A 20274-nucleotide genomic window follows, 5' to 3' on the forward strand; every position below is an offset into this window, starting at 1 on the left:
CAATGCATGTCAGCAATTTAGTTCCTCTCTTATTTCAAGTTTTACTTAATCTTTCCTCCCTCGAGAGTTAGCTATTTAATCATGTTGTGTTTCTGTCTGTATTTTTTTCTGTGCATACTTTGAGCTGTGCAGGTGTTTATGAGGGGCTTACATTGAGAGCTCCGACGCTGCAGCCAAAGCAAAGTGCCTGTCAGGGGTTTGGCCTCTCTGCAGAGCACACAGAACAATGCTCATCCATTCCAGTTGCATTTGCAATTTTGTGAAAATGTGTGTGAAGGGGGTGAACAGATGGCAACATATTTAGAGAGCAAAAGTAAAATAAATTGTTTAAATGTGAGCAAGTGCAGTGTATGTTTGACATGGTGAAGTAAGGGAGATGCAAGGAAGTGCATTCGGGGAAGAATGAAAATAGGTTGCTGAAGAGGAAAGAGAGGTGGTTGAAGATGTGCAGATCTTTATTTCAATCGTTTTTTCTGGAGGAGGATCCAGCCTGGACCCCACATTTGTAAATTAAGCTTGCCCATGTAGCTCACTACATAAAAGTCATACCAAACATTTACGCCTCACCATTTTCAAATGTCACCAGCAGCCACTGGTAAGTAGGCAGGGGATGCCCCCACTCCTCCCTTCTGTTTGCTCTCGAAACTGAACCTCAATATAACAACCGAAAAAACAGGCTGGTCATGACGTTCCACACAGGTGAGCAATATGATAAAGAATTATTTTTGTAGACAATGGTAGCTGCTTGATTTGTGAACAGTTCCTTCCAACTTAATGCTATGAATGTCTCAAATAGGAGACCAAACATCCAGCACTTGATTTTGGTGTATGAGATTGGATGGATAGAAGACCAGGGCACTGAAATATCAAGGACCCTAAAAGACGTCTAAAATAGTAAAATGCCTAGTGGCGGAACTCTGTGTATGACAATTGGGCCTAGTGGAGAAGTAGACTTGAATAAAATCTTACTTCACATTCTTTGACAGTCTAGAAGATTTTTATAACATACTTTGCTACATGTAATACTTCAAATGAAACATTGGTCAAATATCACGAAAATTAACTCAAGAATGAATGATCTTAGGTCATCCATACACACTAGTGATATGCATTTGATGCGTCACATTTGGTTGAAATACAATCAGTATAGCAAATTTGTTTTTAGATGTGTGAAATTGATCCAAATTACTAAGACGTGGAAAGACGATAATGAACTGGTTAGACAATGCTGGTATATTTTCTTCCTAAATTCAAAACATCTATTTGAATTTAATGATAATTCAAGATACCACATGCTTTTTTGGATTGAACATGTAAGGTGAAATGATTGATGATTGTGCTATGGTATAGAGACTACATGAACACATGGTGAAGCTATGGATGTTGGCGTTGCAACACCTACGTTTTGGAAAAGTGACAATGACACTATATGCATTGAAAAATATACTTTAATAGATTAGAATGTAATGCCATTAGTGAAGGCCAACAAAAAGGTGCGATTTTTCAAATGAGTAAGCATTTACTTTGTGGGGAAGCCCAAGTGCAGCTAATTATACCTGTTGCTGGGGCCAGAGCCTAAGGGACGGAGGAGTGGACCGGGAGTGCAGCGGGGGCAAGGACTACACTCCCCAGGCTCCTTTAAGGTATTCAGCGCCGTTGCGCAACTGCCAGCATCATCAGAGCGCCAGGAGGCTCCGTTAAATCTTTCCAGGGGCTCCCGCAGCGCGGGAAGCCCAAGTGCAGCTAATTGTACCTGTTGCTGGGGCCAGAGCCTAAGGGACGGAGGAGCGGACCGGGTGTGCAGCGGGGGCAAGGACTACACTCCCCAGGCTCCTTTGCGGTATCCAGCGCCGTCGCGCAACCGCCAGCATCATCAGAGCGCCAGGAGGCGCCGTTAAATCTTTACAGGGACTCACGCGGGCGTGCCCGGGCCTTGCCCGGGAGAAGCCCGGGCCGGTTCGAGCCCGTCAGAGACAGTAAGAGGCTGGACTGGGCCACTTCCCTAAGATTTCTTTTCCTTTTCTATTACTAATTTTGCATATTGTGTAATTGCTTTGTTAATTCTTAATAGTGTGGCTAGCTACTGCTTAACATGAGTAAGACAAAGCACAACAAAGGACCAAATGTTGTTGGGATACTAGACGCCTTTCTTCAAAGGGCGGAATCATGCCTGATAAATGAAATAAAACTCACAAAGCGAAGGCTATCCTTAACACCTCAACCCTTTCAGAGCAGACTTTCCATCACACCGGTACTTACGGATTCTGCCACGATAATTAATAACGAGCCATTACCTTCTCCACCCAGTACTTCGGCTCAAGCGAGAATAGATATAATATCAGATACTGCTTCTATTTCTCCCCCTGATTCTGGATCAAGCACTGTTAGTTCTATAGTCGCCACTAGAGGGCAAAAGGCCACTCATAAGTTAGACTACCCCACCGAATCTGCCCCCAAAAAAAGGAAAGTTAAAAGCATTTTAAAACGGAGCAAACCTGCGCAGAGGGTAAATGGGAACAAGGTGAAATCTGCCACTGGCACGGGTGAATCCTATAGGGGTCCCCCGACCACTACTAAACAGAGTGAGACGGATAAACCTATTGACAATGTATCTGACGGGAACTTCTGGGGTGGACTCGAGACAATGTTATCAACTCTCCTGGAACCTCTCATACAAAAGTTAACCAATGTAAGAAGCCAGACTTACAAAAATAGAGGAGCTGGTTGGTAGTATACACTCAGCAAGAGTGGTAGATAACACTAACTCAAACAAATACAACCTGTCTAATAGGGGGGCAGGCATGGTTGTTGCTTCAACTACTAGTTTGAATGCTACTGATCAAACATCTAATAGGAGTAATAACTCTCATACGATTACATCCAACGTAGAGAACCCACCTATTCATGCTGGCCAATACCCTAGTAAAGACAGACCCATTACGATAGTCCCCAGTAATCCCGTTGACCCAGGGAGGGGAGTACAGGATAGAGGGGTGATTGGTGGAAATAAAGCAATAATGAAAGGTAGAGAACAACAAGAACAGAAAGAACAGTTTTATAGTCCACCATCAAATTTAAATCTACCCCCAGAAGTGACTCCGTACACGGTAGTTCTGGCGAATGTCCCTCCCTTAACTAACAATGCCTTTGAACACTGGTCGACCTTAAAGAATAAGTCCCTCCACTTTTTAACCAGAAGGACTGGCTTTAAAGAGCCACTTTTTTCTGATTTTAAAATGGCACGTAGAATTGGGTGGGTCGGTCCCTCAGCTAAATCATTTTGTGGAGATTGTGTTGTACTAACTTTTAAATCGCCTCTACTGGTGCACACAATCCTAGAGAGGGGTAATAGTGGACCTCCCAATTCCAATGACATACATAGTACCACTGGGTTATTTTTATCGCCCATCAAATCTGCCAATACAACAGGATTTTCTTCCTGAGGGAGACCCAGGCAGCCTAGAAATCTCGTCCCAGTTTATAATCGCTTCGACCCTCTGAATTCCCTAGAAGATATTCATTGACTAGATCCCAGGTCTCGTGCACTACATAATTATATAACCCGTAGACCTGAACACAGGGGTAATCTTGGGTTGGATCAAATAAGTAATGATGGTACTGTATGTGATTATCATGTCAGAAGCGTTAGTGGATTGGCTCGAGGGACCTTGAACTTGATTACAGAGATACAGGGTGACTGCTATGGTATTCCAAATGTCTCTCCTTCAACTAGCGATCTAAATGTATTTTTGGTTGATAACAGTAGACCTGAGGTACAAGGATCTCTGGGCTCACAGATCGTGGCTCAAATTAATCCACAGGGCACATTAACTGTTCCCTTACCATCCACACATGTAAATGATGACTTATCCGGGACAGCAATTCACCCCTGTAACCACCCTGCTGATCCCAAACTTTCTTTTTGCAATATAGCTTCATGGAACATTGCCGGGATTCGCTCTAAGTTAAACACCCAATTGTGGTGGGATTTTATTTTACAATTTGAGGTCCTATGCTTTCAGGAGACATGGTCCAAGGAAGCGATTCACCTGAATGGATATAGGACCTACCACACCCCAGCAGTTAATGTTCAGAGTGGCAGGGCTAAGGGAGGTTTATGTACGTATATATCTATTGGTAAGAATACAAAGAACATCACGATGCTTGCCAATGATGATTATCACCACTTAATTAGACTGTATCTTGATAAATCATCTTCTATAGTTCTGGTCAATTTTTACAATAATATTCCCCCTGGGAAAGTGGGTACTGTTGTAAGAAACATGCTACAAGAATTGAGATCAGAGGGTAAAACCAAGAGGAAAGATACAACGCTTATACTGGTAGGCATTTTAATTGTGCGCTATGTGAGAATGCTGGAGAGAACCCGTGTGGAGGTTTAAGAGAAGAAGGAGTATGTTCATCTCCTTTTCGGCATACGGCTTTGGGGGAGCAGTTAAACTTATTCTTAGTCTTGATTTGGGATTTGTTAATGATCTATGTCCAATACCAGCCCCAATCCCATGGACATGTAATGGTAGGGACCTTTGCTCCACCATAGATTTTATTGTAGTATCAAATAACCACGCACAAAGTTTACATTCTTTTCGTGTCTCTTACAACTCGCTTAGCGATCACTTTCCCCTTTGTCTGACAATTACGCTACCCTCAAGTAAAACTACTAGATCTGACACTAATAACGACCGGTTGCTAGAAAACATATCCATTGGTAGTACCAATGGGTACTCCCTTTGTTGGGCCATGATAGATCAGGCTGCCGTGACTAAGGTACTGGTAGACAAATGCAAATCACACATAGAGACATGTCTGACCGAAAAAGTGCCCTCTGATAACATTTTAATCTCCTTTACGGCAAGAACCACTGCGATAAGAGAGTCCCTCATAAGGCGTAAAAAGAGTAATAGCTCTCAGAAAGGGTGGTTTGACTCCAGGTGTACTCAAGCTTACTCCCAGCTAAAAAAAGTACTTCATAAAACTCTGAGAAATACATTGGAAATAAGGTTAGCTAGAGGGGTATACAAACAAGCAATAAGGGACAGAAAAAATACATTGAAGGAGGTATGGGAGGCACTACATGCGGCCTCAATAGCTGGAGATACTACGGCATTTTGGAAGGTAATTAGGGCACAATTTTTAACTAGCGAGATCGGCCCGTCAATCGAAATAGCCATAACGGAAGAACAGTGGATCGGGCACTTTGCCCAAGTATATAAGGGGGAGGGAAGCCCCGAGGGCAAGGGTAGCCTTGACATGGTGGACATCCAAGTCCGTGGGGCACAGGGCTCAAATTATTTGTCAAACTATAAGGAACTAATGTTCACTTTAGAGGAAGTGGAGCGGGCCCTAAATGCAAGCCAAGGCGGTAAGGCGCCTGGACCAGACGGGGTCCCCGTGGTTATGTTTAAATCAAACATTTCTCTGTGGGGGCCGTTACTAGTGCAGGTGCTTAACGCCAGCTGTAGCACTGATTTTTTTACCCACTTGGGTGGAGTCTACTATCGTGCCCATTTTTAAGAAGGGGGAAAGGCATGATCCAGGTTGTTATAGACCAATTTCCCTGTTGGATGCTATAACAAAGGTAGTGGGTAGAATTGCCTTGGAACGCTTTCAGGACAGGGCAGATGAGAATTCTGTCCTGTCTGATCTTCAGTATGGCTTTCGGACTGGTGTAGGGACTGTTGAGCAGGCCATAAACCTCTCCCTTCTGGTGGGGAAGAATACCAAAGCCAAAAAAAGGAATCTTTTTTTTAGCATTTGTGGACCTCACAGCCGCATTTGACTGTGTGTGCCACACCATACTATGGTCAATATTACAAGGCATGGGGGTTGATGTAAATATTATTTATTTTCTTAAACGTTTTTATAGCGATGCCAAGGCTCGCGTTCGCTATGGACTGAGGGGCGAGCGCTCGGCTGCTTTTCCGATTAGGAGCGGAGTTAGGCAGGGCTGTGTCCTGGCTCCGTTCCTTTTTAATTTGTATATAAACGGATTGGGGGAGGCTCTCGTCAAAGACAACCAGGATCTCCCTCAACTAGCCAGCCGCTCTATCCCAGCCCTTTTGTACGCAGACGACGCAGTGCTGATGTCCCGCATACAAGTAGGCCTTCAGCGCGTTCTGGATAGTTTTTCCCTTTTTATGAAAGACCTAGGTCTACGGGTAAACGCTTCCAAAACTTTTATTATGCGCTGTGGCACCGGTATAAAGAAATATAAAGACATGTGTGTGGCAGGACAAAAGATTGGGGTCACAAAGAACTTCTCATATTTGGGCATTCTCTTTGCCCACAATGATACTTGGGCGCAAGCAACTGCAGCAAAAAAACAGGTTCTTTTACGCACTACCTCCGCTCTCACTGCCTCTTCGAAAGAATTAGGCAAAAAAAAAAAAACAGAGGAGCTTATTAAAATTTACAAGGCTAAGTGCGTTTCAGCTGCAGTGTATGGGAGGAGGGTTTGCAGATCCACTACCAATCCAGAGAGTAGAGAATTCCTTCCTAAGATACATCTTATCGGTCCCGAATAGTACCTCAGAATGCATTTGCAATGCTGAGTTACGACTACCTTTTATCTCAGATTTAATTAGGTTCTAGCCTATCCTGTTATGGCACTGGCTCTGGACTAAAGTAGAGGCCAAACTGTATAGAGATATCCTTACTGATATCTTGAAACTAGAAGGTGTAATGAGGATTCCATGGCTAAAATAGGTTTATAATTTCTTTAAAGATCTCGGCCATTTAGATTATTTTATCAATCCTATTACATTCAGGGTAATAACAAGGAAGGAACTAAGGCATGAGGGCATTCTCCATCTGGATACTACTAGAATGTCATCTGAGATTTTAAAACCCACAGTCCTGCGCAATCAGATGGTTTTAACTACTTTTAATATTCAATCCTACCTAACCTTTGTACCTAGTGCCCATGACAGATACTTATTAACTCGCTTTAGGTTGGGGGTCTTTCACAGACTAGTTACTTTTCCCACGAGGAATGACTGGTCTCAAAACCTCCACCTATGTCCCTGTGATAACACTTCCCCACAATCCACGTTACATGTTACTTTTTTCTGTAGGTTTTACTCTGCACCCAGGAGCTCCCTCCTTGTACCTATCCTGAATCACTGTGGGTTACGTCAATGCCGTCCTGCTTTATTGGCTCTTCAATATCTAGATAATGAGCATAGTGTTTTCAGTATAACAATCTTTCTGAAAAAGGTTTTGAGCTTAAGGAAACAAAGGTGTACTTAATTGTTTTTAAAGAGCTACGGACCTCCTTTTGAAACCTATTGTATGAAGGCTTCTTAAATGTAATACCTTTTTTAACTCTATGTATTTAATCAATAATGTAATTCTTATCTGAACTATGTTTGTATGAATTGTAAGAATGTTTTTAAACTTTGAGCTTTTATGATCGTTAGTTTACTCAATCGAATAAAGCCTTCTTTGACTTGGACTACTTTGTGTGGCTGGAGAACTTCTAACTATAATAGGCTTGGTATCGAGGGAGAAGCTTAGTTCTAAATAAAAATGTTTGATTTAGAGTATTTCAGAAAAAGCACAATATACCGTTATCCTATTGATGAGTAGAATTCATAATGTTACGAAAAAACACATTGAGAAAATTGCTGCAAATTGATATGCTTATAAATGAAAAAAGGAAATCAAATGTTTTTGAATAAGTATCATGAAGAATCACCGAAATCCAGATAATTACTCACAAATGTGTTGACTGTGTCCTACATGTGTGATCCAGCAACTGGTAATGACTCCCTCTCTGGGACCAATCCCTACAGTCTGAGTGGGAGGAAAGGGAGGGGGATAAGGGTGGTTACGAATCTGGTCTACGACGCAAGTAGTGACTTCTGCCCATGAAAATCCCTCTGACAGGTTTTTGGGTGAGAGCTTATAGCGAGGGCAATCTTGCACAATTTCCAGGTGTCAGTATTCTTCATGCACAGGTAGGATTATTGCTGTAGTGGGCCTTAAGGTAGTATCAACTCCCGCAAATGTTTTTCCTTTCTTTAAATACTACTTCTCTCCACCAAGGATCTGTGTATGATCGAATTTGGGGATAGAAGAGAAGGGTAACTGCTTACAGCCCAGTCCTCATAACAGTTACTGTATCAATATCAAAATATAACCATATAAAGCTGAATTGTTTTAAATTTACCAGATTTTAAACAATGCAATATCTCCAACGACACATAGTTACTCTGCAACAATGGATAAAATCTTTACACCTCAGTTCATACATCACATATGACCTGTAAAGGACCAAGGTACACCCAAACCAGTTCTGTATGGACATTCTGCAGTAAAAGTCAATCACAAAACAAGCTGTGTACCTGTCAAGATATCATAAGATTTTTTTGGGTATCCTTAGAACCTTCTGGCGCATTTTTTAGGTGGGATAGGATTGAACCCCTGAGTTGGTACCTCAGGAGTTTACAAAAGGTGGATTCACGCTCACCTCTCTGCCAGTCAGGATGTGCCGTGCCAGCTTGACCTTGGCAAAGTTGCCTTTCCCAATAGTCTTCAGCAGTCGGTAGTTGCCGATGTGTGGCTGTTCATCCGTGCATGAGGCAATGGAGTTTCGGCACCTGGCTCCCAAGGATCGGCTTGACCACGTAGTCCCCTTCTCAGACCTGCTGCCACCCAGGGTAGAGTGCTATCAGGGGAGGAAAGAGGAACGTATTAGTGAAGTAACAAGGCCGTGCTCAAGAACTCACTTTTACAGTCAGTTGTTATGAGGAGGAACAACCTCCTAAATTGAAACACTACTCAAAAAGCCAATGCCAACATTTTTTGAAAGGTTTTCACAGTTCTACGAAGTCCTTGTGTTACTGAAACCACACTTCACAGGTATTACTGACACCACAATTCACAGGTATTACCAACATATGACTTTCTAGATGTTACTGATTGTTCACTTTGGAGGTACTTTTGAGATCATACTTTACAGGTAATGGCAACACCACACTGCAAAGGCAACCCTAACACCACACTCTACAGGAATGGCTGCCACAAGCACTACTATCCCCAAAAGGTAGTTGTTTATCAACACACTGCACAGGTGTGCCTCAGAATACACTGTGTAGTTATTACTGTGAGAGAACTGCTTTTAACACACCACACTTCGCCGGAATAAAGGAGACAGCACCTTTAGAATGCTATGGCGCACCGACTCTGTATTTTCATGCTTCTCTTATCAGGCACAGAACAACGTACTAAAATCCATCAATAATGTGAATCAACACGCCACTGTAAGAGGATGCGCTTTCTATTATTTCATGTATTTAAGCAAACGTTTCATCCAACTCCACAGGCTTTGTAAAGGGTATCAAAGTGTTAATGAAACCCACCACCACTTCAAAAAGCAAGAAAAAGATAAGTCCTGTTCCGATAAATCTTACTAATAGGAACAAAAGAAAACCTGGCATGAATAAATGTAATCGCAATATACCTTGACGTCAAGCAAAAATTAAAAGGTACAAATTATAATATATAGAAATGTTGGTGCTAGACTCCAGGGGGAGGGGGTACTAGGTGCTGAGGAGGAAACTGAAAAAATAAAAACCGCTATGAGGAAAAATCCATATGCTGTTAATTCCAATAACCTTTCAAAAGTATATAAAAGGCGTCATTTAGAAAATCACTCAGTTCCAGAATTGTTTCTGCCTGAATCCCAATTCTAAGAAGAGCAGAAATACCACACTCGGGGGCATTTTCGTAAACTCTTTTACTAGGCACAATACCTGTGAAAAACAGTCTGGAATGTGCAAACAACTTGCGTGAATCTGTGCAGAAAACAATTTTCAGTGCAATTCTTCATTCCTCGGTGGAGAACACACCCTGTAGTAGTACAGAAATCCCGTTTTCCTGAAGACATGAACCCCAGGGTATTCCAGGTGTGGAATTACTAATCCTGTGTTCCCACACCAACTGAAATGAGGGCCTAAGACTTTTACCATCTTTCGACTCAAGTAGGTAGTATGACTTTCGTGAATGCATGAAAGGAAGTGCTCTTTATAATTCTTTGATTAATCTGAATATTCAGAATTGTTCTTCAGAGTCTCTAACGCCAATGGTGAAAAATGTAATTGTTTTTAGTAACTTCGAATCAGTATAAGATCTCAATGATGGTGTTGTACATCTGGTAGATTCAAACTTGTTTGTGGCATAATAAAAGTAATAGAATACTGGAATGTTTCCTGAGTGCATCTTGAGGGTTGGCTTTTTTAGTGCGCTGTAAAATCTAAAACGTGTTTGAATATTTTCAGACTTTTGGGGACCCAGACCTTCCAAAACCCCTCATGAAAGGTAACTTCAGGAGGTGGAACATCTTTTTTTTTTAAATTTTTCGCAGAGTGACCTTTAAGAATGCCTGTTACGCGTGTAGCTTTTTTGACCAAATCATTTGATTATTGTGCTGTAAAATGGATAATTTCGAAAATCCAACGTTATCAAACTTTCCTTTAGAGATTAACAAACAAACCTTCTTAAAGAAAAGGGCAGGCATCACTCACTTACTTTCCTTACATCCTCGGTGGGTTTATGAAATGGGTCAAAGTGGAGCCGTTTGCTTGTGTTGCTAAATAATTTTATTTCACATTACACATTCTAAATTAGTAGTTTTTCAATTCTTTCAAAAATACAGTTTCTCAAATGTAGCATTCTGAAACAGTAGTAAAATCTGGTCGGACCTCTTTCAGACGATGAGTGCTTCAGGCACAATTCCTAAAAATGGGACCATGCTAGAGTCTCATATGTACACCCCAGCACAATTTCACTGACGAATCCTAATAGAACTCTAAGCAGGAAAAATACATGAATAACTGGAAGCGAGTTACAGCGGCCATAGCAGCAAGGTTTGCCAATGTCTGGCTAAACACACCAAAAACCTTTGGCATGGCCAATAGGTCTCGCATTGGGGACCTTATAAGTGTTTAGACATGCAACAGTTGATATTGTTGCACCAAGGATATTGTACTGCATAACTAAATACTTATCAGGTTCCAAAGGCGAGACCTATTGGCTATGCCAATGCTTGTTCTCGAATGCCCTCGCCACATAACCCACTCTTGCTCCCTGACATCTATCAGTTTAGTTAATTTGTCTGCAATCAAACAGTATGTGCCTGTGAAAGTATGTCGGCAATCAAGGCGAAACAAACTCCTAAACCGGTGCATTCCCCCCGATACCAATGGTGATCATAATAAAAGGAGCCAAGGAGGGGTTAGGCCGTTTCAGTCAGGACTGCCAGAAAGCTCCACCGAGATTAACTTCACGCAGTGGAATAAATGGTGTACAAGGCAGCATTCATTCACTGAGCCATTTGTGCAAGTGCTGTGCATTGTCGCGCACATATCGGCGAAAAGGACGTGTCCCGGAAAGACCTCAGGCTAAATATTATTTATGAGAAAAATCAACGCAAGGACTTGGAATCCCTTTCCAAAGCAATACCATCTGACCAGAACGTTTACACATCTCATAACACAGTGGCAAAAAAACATGCCAGAACGGACTGACATCTCGGCATAAAGAAACTAGCTGCTTGTACCCAAGTAACAGATATTCGTAACATTTGCATTAATCAGGGCGGGGATATAGCACGCCTGGTTTCTATAAGCTTACATTAACATGTGCTTTAATCACAAACCTCAGACGGCTTTGCAATCACCACCCTCGCTCTCTCCCCACAATCCCATTTCTGCCTGACAGCTTATAGCACAACATAACGAAGCAACAAATTCACTTTAAGCCTCCCACTTTCCTCTGCTCTGCTTTAGCTGTTTCCTCTTCATTCATTGCATCCCATTGTGATGCGCATTAGTACCGTATTAACCATCGTCAGGAACAAGCGCGAGCCCTTGTGACAGAACGCTTCCTCCCACTGTGCAGCGGACACTCAAGCAGGCAGTGGCGTAGCAAGCGAGAAGTACCCCACCCCAACCCTCCATCCACTGGGTTGATAGTAAAATCACAGCCACTAATAGGAATTAAAGTAGGCCCGCTGTCAGCTTGGTCCCAGTGCCACTGCACCCACTGCACTATTGAAAGCTACGTCCTTTGCAAACAGTTGTAATGTAACCCCGGTCCTTTAGAGGAGATCGTTTCGGTGCTCCACGCACGAGAGCCTATGTCATGCCCCCACTAGTAATTACCGGTGTTACTGGATAGGAGTAAATAAAAAGTTTTACCTACAGGCACGCCTCGGGTTCCTCTTGCCAGACCCAGGAGTTGACATGGCTGCAAGGAGTGAAGGATTGACCCGAACCTCCTATCACACCCTCCGCTACACAGCAGCCCGGAAGCCGCACATGTTCTGCGCTATGAAACAAAAGGAAGACGGCGAGCCACAGACAGTCCCGGAGACTCCCAGCTCAGCCTCAAGGGTCTCGAAATGGAGCCCCCTGCTTCCGCTGCCTCCACGCAGGCGCACGCACAGACCGGGCTCGAGGCGCTCTCTCCTGGAGCTGGAAGAGCAAAGCCAAGGTTCCTGACACACTAGGGTGCATGCTCTGGGAGCATACCACGCTCGTTCCAAAGATAGGGGTGCCACGATATATTTTAAAAGATAATGGATTCTGCAACAAGTGTAAAATAAAACAGAGGCAGATAAGCAAACAACAAACATTCACGCTCAGAATGAAACAGAGACAATGCAGACCTGCAGTGCCTTAATATTACGCATTTGTGAAGATTCGTCCATTTGTCAGGGACGATGCCTGGATCACACAAGTGCATCAGTTATATTCTAACATTGTAATTGGTCCCTCAGCAGCAAGATGTTTAGCAATTATTTTACTCAGGGGGACACCAACTAAAGAGTAGCACCTTCCACCTGCACAATCGTTTTTTAAATACAGCACAAAACCAAAGTATCGGAACATCCCAATCCTCTCCCCAACACTGCAACACAGAACAAGTACAAATGCATCTCACTCTCGCTTGGTAAACAAGAGGGAGGGGGAGGGGTGGGGGGGGGGGGGGGGAGTGCGGCCGAGGCAGGGACACGCAGTGTTTACCTTGCAGGAGCGAGCGCGATAATTGCTAACAGATGGTGCCGCTCGCTCCCGCAAGGGAAACATCAAACGTGCACACGTTGCAATTAAAAGCAATGCAAAGCGTGCACGTTTTTGGGTGAAAAAGCTGATCGATTCCAAGAGGTCCCCTACTAAGCAGCGTGTGCGCGCTGCATAGGCGAGACCTAAAAAAAATTTTAAAAGAAAGAAGTACTAATCAGACGGAGTTCAAAATGCTAACTGTGCAAACAAAGAATTCTATAAAATTCTCACAGAATTTCGTAAACCAACTTGCCTAGAAGGAACTCATCCAGTTACTCAAGATTCCACAGACAAACTGGCAAATCACTACACAGCCAAAGCAGACTGAACTCATATTATAAACAAGCATTGGCATAGCCAATAGGTCTCGCCTTTGGGACCTTATAATTGTTTAGCTATGCAACAGTTGCATAACTAAATACTTATAAGGTCCCCAAAAACAAGACCTATTGGCTATGCCAAGCGGCCCTGCGGCCGCAAAAGTGATCGCGATCAAACATCAAAGCGGCCGTGGGGCCGCGAAAGTGAAAGTAATCACGGTCAAGCGCGGTGCGCGCGCCCGCGCACATGCACTGTAGCTCTAGGCTGGCCTGGTAGCACTTTTTGGAGCCCTCTCAAAAAGTCTCGCCAGACCGGCGCATGCGCTGGGTCAAGCGAGACCTAAAAGGACAAAGCACCAACCCTTTTCCGAAACAACAATCCAAGAATACTCTAACCCAGCCTCTCTGTTCCTTCCAACAAATTTCACACAATGAATTTATGAACCTGGTCAAAGCAAGCAGGCAGCCCTTCTAACCCCTGTCCACCACGAACTTTCAAGACAATTCTTCTAACAACCTCTGCTGCCACACCAGTATGAAGAATTATTAACAATTATTTGACTACGGGAATATTTCCAGAAGAATTTAAAAAGTCATACATAAACCGATTACTGAAGAAAAACCTGGACCCGCTGAAATTCGTCAACTGACCAATTACAAATGGACCTTTCCTGGGTAAACTGATAGAAAGAGCATCATTTACCCAGAGATCACAATTCATTGAAGATCATGCTATACTTTCAGACTTCCAAACGGGATTCCATCCAGGAAGAGGCACAGAATCTGCCCTTGTTGCAATCTGATATGACCTAAAGAAAAACAGTTGACCGCAACGAGGTTGCTGCACTACTTCTCTTAGACCTCTCAGCTGCCTTTGACATGGTTGACCATGACACTCTGATACAAAGACTCTACGAAGTCGGCATAGAGGGGACTGCTCTCGACTGGATCACATCCTACCTTCGCAACAGTACTAATGTCATCCATACCCCCCCTTTCTCATTAAAACCATCCTTCACAAAAGCAGGGGTCCCTCAAGGCTCTCTAATCTCAACCATGCTTTTCAACAACTAAATTAAGTAGTTACCGGTACTGATCTATAAATTATAACCCACTCACTGCCTGGGCTGATGATATGGGAACACAGCCTAAAGTATCAAAGGAAGTAAGAAACCTCAGAATGACCATGGACTCCAAGCTATCAATGAATGCCCGAGTGGACAAACTAGCAAGATCAAGCTTTGTTACAATAAAAACTCCACGACTAAGCTTTCCCATCTGGGATTTCCACACAAGATCCAGGGTGCCATATCTCTTGTCCTGACCAAACCCCATTATGCCAATAACCTCTACCAGAGATCACCTTTAACGACTATGAAAAGACTACAAAGGATTCAGAACTCGGCTGCCACTACATATGAAGCCGCAAGTCCACATCTCCCCTGCCTTGAAAGCCCTGCACTGGTTACTGATTGCCAGAAGATCAACGTTCAAGATGCTTTGTATCACTCACAAAGCGATACATGGAACAGGACGGCTCTTCATCAGGAATAAAATCACAAAATAAATTCAACAAAGGAGCTTCAGCTCTAGAGTGGCACCTCGCCTCAAAATCCCAACATACATGAAAAAAACTAAAGGTGGCACATCCCACTCTGTTCAGGAGCCAAACTATGGAACTCTTTACCACCCTCAACAGAAGATCCATATATAACCACCTTATCTTCAGAAACCTACTCAAGAATTGGCTCTTCCCCACATAACTTCCATACGCAAACAGAAATATACAGCAGATTCCTCTGTATCTTCAGGAACCTACTCAAGAATTGGCTCTTCCCCACATAACTTCCATACGCAAACAGAAATATACAGCAGATTCCTCTGTATATAAGCATTTATTTAGACTATAGATATGCACCTACATATGTGTATTGCGGTGTATAAACGTGTATAATTATGTTTTTAAAAATAAAGATATTCATTAGTTCTGCTTAACAAATGTACATATTACTTATAGTTACATTATTCTATGTTTTTAACATGTATAAACATGACTGCATAAATAAGTAAATCTTTTATCATACCTATTTATCTACAATTGCTTTACTATTGACTTACAAAAAATCAAAAACACAATTAATTAATTTAAAATACAACACTTGATAGCCAGAGTTTATTAAATGAATCTTTAATCTTTTCATAGTACCTTCCTTATGCATATATATACCTTCCATGTACTTATGTATCTATATATTTATTACTTTTCTTCTAATTCAGCATATCCAATGCACTACCCTATTTCTCACCCTATACCACTCAATATATCCTCTACCTCAACTCTGACTAGTCTCAAACCTCATTCTACTGCTCTGTCCAATGAAATCCCTAATTTCTCACCCTGTACCTCTATCAATATATCCTCTACCTCCAATCTCTCATTCATCCCCAAACCCCATACAACTACTATGATCCCCAAAAGAATCTTTTCTAGGCTCTTCCCTACTCTACCCCTTCTTGCATCATCTCAGACCTCTTTTACTATTCGGATCTTCCAAACAAGCCTTTCTAAACCCTTACCTCTGACTCTTCCCCCTCCACCTCCCCTTTACTCATCCCAAACCCCCTCCTACTGCAATGAACACCCCAAAAAAATATTCTAGACCCTTGCCTCTTCTATCCCTCCTTCCCTCTTCAATTCCTCCACTATTCCTTTTCAATCCAAATAACAGAATAACATCCACCACTCAAATTAATTTGATATTTCCCCATTCTAACTCCCCTCCCCTTTACTCATCTAAACCCCCTCCTACGGCTATAAAATCTTAAAATTAAAAATTCTAAACCCTTCTCTCTTTTATCCCTCCACTATTCCTTATTCAATCGAAATAACAGACTAACATGTCCACCACTCAAATTTCCCTAAACTAATTCTCAGTAATCATGTATGGGTTCCAGAGTAGCGTGGTACTCACCGAAAAAGCGCTTCAACACCTCATCAGTGGGAGAAAGCACTTCTATCCCTCCAGTATCCTTTTCAATCCAAATAACAGACCAACATATCCACCGCTCAAATTACTTTCAGATTGCACTATACTACTTCACTACTAATCCTATATGGATTCCGGAGTAACATGCTACTCACCGAAAAAGCCCTTCAACAACTTATCAGGGAAAGCAAGTGCTATATACATGCAAGCCTTTTCCCTCTTCTCTCCCTTCACTATCCTTCTCAATCCAAATAACTAACTAACATATCCACCACTAAAATAACTTTCATGTTTCATTATACTGATTCACCACTTATCATTTATGGGTTCCGGAGTAGCGTACTACTCGCCAAAAAAGCGCTTTGAGGCCACGGATGGGCTAATAAGCGCTATATAAATGCAGTTACGATACAATACAGTATCTGTTTCTCTAGCCCTTTTTGTTTTTATTAGAACTCGCTGATCTCCATCTTTCATGATGAAGAAGGTATGAACATGAGGCAAGTTTTAGCTTAAACTGAACTCTAATATTGACAGTATTTTATGTGGAAGGACACCTGTTGTTTTTTAAAGTTATTTTATGTGGTGCATGTGTTTTATCAAAGTATCATAATTTGGATGCATTTAGATTGTGATGATTTTAAATAATCATCAATAATATGCTATTGATTAAAAAACAAAGAGGAATGAGCTAGAGCAGCCAGTCTGCCATCACGGCTTCTTTTAGTCACGCCCGTTTCTTCATGCAAGAGCACTAAACTTGTTGGAGCGTGCAGTTTCGCTATCTAGTTACGAGTATAGATTTATAGTTCCAGAAGGCGTAATTATCCAAGCAGGAAAAACAAGATTGCCTCAAAGTCATCCCCATGATGGGAAGGCCTGCTGAGAGCTATGCAGAAATATATGAGCGATGTTTAACAATTAAAGGGAGGAGTAGATGTTCAGCTCTTTCTTCTAAACTTTTTTCCCTAAATATACCGCCATTAGCTGATAAGGCAGAATTTATAGCAGTATGATTTATTTTTCACTGGGATCTGTAGGAAGCTTGCTCTGTATATACTATACCATAAAGAGGTATGGTGTGCACAGAGTCCAGCGAGTCCCCAAAAGTAGGGCAGAGGTTAGAATAGATAATACCTTTCTCTCAATTTAGTGGTAGCTGGGCTGAGCAGTTAGGCTCATCATATGTTAGTGTGAATGCATGTGTTGTACCCACTCATTCATGACAGGAACACACACTCAATGACTAACTCCAGACCAATGTTTTGCAAATATATTACTTTAGTTACTTTTAGTTGAGGAACCAAGATGCACTCAGTTACGGGTAAGTAGACTTTTATGCAATACTTTCAATTACTGGCAATGGAAATGCTTTGATACTGTCAATTTGTACCATTGCATTTAGTATTGGTACAAGTTGAGTAGTTGTAAGTAGTCTCTAGAATGCAATGCAGTCCTAAAGAAGGAACAAAGAGTTATGCATCAGCAGGTAAGTACCCAACTTACTTTTCCAGTCTTTGGGATTTTAGAGCAGCCCTGGGCAAGGGTAGGTTTATGGTAGGCACCGCACCGCCAGCAGCAATGGGGTGGCTGGGTGCAGAGTTCACTGAGCCCAAAGGTAGTCAACTGAGACAGGGGGCACCCGAGGAGGTGCGCAGTTCAGTATCTACGCCAGGGCGGTTGATACCGGCAGTGAGGTTTGCTCTTGCACCGCTGGAAGAAATTGAGAGGAATGGGAGTGAGCAGACCACCAACGCTGGTACCGTCGTGGTCATCGTCTGCGAGTCGCTGTAGGTCGATGGGAGGCACCAGCAACCCAGCAGTTGCGGTTGTGGAGATGCTCATAAGGAGTTCTGCCGATGTTGGGCCGTCTCCGTGTGGACACGGTCGAACAGGTGGAGCAGTTGGAGGAGAGTACAAGCTCTCATGAATGGTGCAGAGTACAGCTTTAGTTGTTTCCCGAGGGGATCTCTCTAGGTCTTGGAAGCTGTCCAGCTGCGGGGTTTTCTTCTGGCAGGCAGAGTTGGGCGACACAAGTGATGGTCCTCTACTGCTGTGGTCTAGGGTTCTTTTTGCAGTAGTGAGTCGCAACGACATAAGTGTCGTTCCTCAACTTAATGCAGTTCTTGTGCTGGCGGACGCCAGAGACCAGAGCCTCTAGAACAAAGGGAGGTTCTTGGAAATTGGTTGAAGGGTGAAATGTCTCCGGGGTTTCTTGAAGGCCTGGTAGGGTTTCTGGAAGGACAGCAGGTCTAGCTGTCGAACCGGCTACAGGCAATGGGGTTCTTTCCGGGTTTTGTCTGAACCAGTTCAGTTCCTTGTTCGACAGCGGTCTTCTTCCATCTTCTTCTTTGGTCCGTGGAATCTGAGGAACAAGGTTCAGGAGAGCCCTTAAATACTACATTTAAGGGCGTTACCGAGGTTGGGGGGCAGTAGCCAATGGCTACTATTCCCTAGGGTGACTACACCCTTTGGGTGCCCTCTTCCTTTGGGGAGAGGGGCACATCCCTGTTCCTATTTGGCCTAATTCTCCAATTCAAGATGGAGAATTTCTAAGACAGCGGCTCACCTTATCTCCAGGTGACCCTCTGGGAAGTTCCAGGCTTAGGTGGACACTCCTACTCTGCTTACTAATTTTCCTGCCTGTCCTGCCGCCACAAGGGAAGCCTGAACAAGGGGGTAGGCATCTCCACTAGTTGGAGCTACCCAAATCAGCACATCACAAGGTGAAAGCTTTTGAGGCTTACCGCCAAGTGTTGCTGTTCCTGCCAGGGGGAGGTGTGAAGTACCTCCACCCAGTGCAGGCTTTGTTCCTCACCTCCGAAAGTAAAAAGGCTCTCCCCCAATGAGGTCAGACACCCGTCTGGTAGCGAATGGCTGGCTGTCTGGCGGGGACCAGTCAGCCAATACACTAGAAGTTGGTTGTTTTTCAGGGGGCATCTGATTGCATTTTTATAATAAATCCAACACAGGCATCAGTGTGGGTTTATTATGCTGAGAAGTTTGGTACCAAACTTCCTAGTTTTTAGTAAAGCCATCATGGAGCTGTGGAGTTTGTAATGACAAACTCACAGCCCATGCACTCAAAATGGCTTCACTGCATTTACAATGTATGTGAAGGGCACAGACACTGTAGGGACATATTGCTCATGCAGCCATGCCCTCACCTGTGGTATGGTGCCTTAGGGCTGTAAGGCCTGCTAGAGGGGTGACTTACCCATGCCATGGGCAGTGCTGGTGGGCATGGCACACAGGGATGTGTGCAAACACAAGGAGATGATGGACGCAGTGCTGAAACTTTTCAAACACTCACCTCCAGACAGAGATCGGGGTTGAATCCATCATCATTCTTTAGCTCACTTTGCCACCCCAGATCAGACACAGCTATATGGGGATGTGTGCCATGTCAACTCTCCAGTTTGGTCTGCACCAAAACACACAGCCTGCAGTGGCAGTGTGTGGGTGTTAAGGTGAAGGGTCTCCAAGGTGGCATAATACTTGCTGCAGCCTTCAGAGGCCCTCCCTGGTCACAAGGTTCTTGGTACCAGGGGTACCTTTTACAAGGGACTTACATGTGGCGCAGAGGTGTGTCAATTGTGGAAACAAGAGATACAGTTTTGGGAAAGAGCCCTGGTGCTGGGGCCTGGTTGGCAGGGTCCCAGTACCATTCAGTCAAGTTGACATCCAGCATCTGGCAAAAAGTTAGGGGGTAACCTTGCAAAAAGGGGCACTTTCCTACATGATCAATTAGAAAAGCAAGAACCTAACTAACTGCATGTTACCAAACAATCTGGACAGTAGTCGCTTTTGAAAGCAACATATTAAAATGTGTATATTATATTTTTTCAACCAAATCGAAGGTGTACATTGAATTGCTTA

The 20274-nt window shown here is 43.2% G+C and overlaps 1 protein-coding gene across 2 annotated transcripts in view; it reads right to left on the reverse strand.

Annotated features, from left to right (window-relative positions):
* Positions 1 to 20274, reverse strand: part of MARK4 (microtubule affinity regulating kinase 4) — a 672098-nt gene that overhangs the window by 517824 nt on the left and 134000 nt on the right. For both annotated transcript variants that reach the window (XM_085625587.1, XM_085625588.1), the window contains exon 2: positions 8492 to 8689. In XM_085625587.1, the coding sequence (XP_085481713.1) occupies positions 8492 to 8689 (198 nt within the window). The remainder of the gene's footprint in view (positions 1 to 8491; positions 8690 to 20274) is intronic.

This window comes from Triturus cristatus, chromosome 9 (genome assembly GCF_964204655.1).
Source record: "Triturus cristatus chromosome 9, aTriCri1.1, whole genome shotgun sequence".
NCBI classification, from domain to species: Eukaryota; Metazoa; Chordata; class Amphibia; order Caudata; family Salamandridae; genus Triturus; species Triturus cristatus.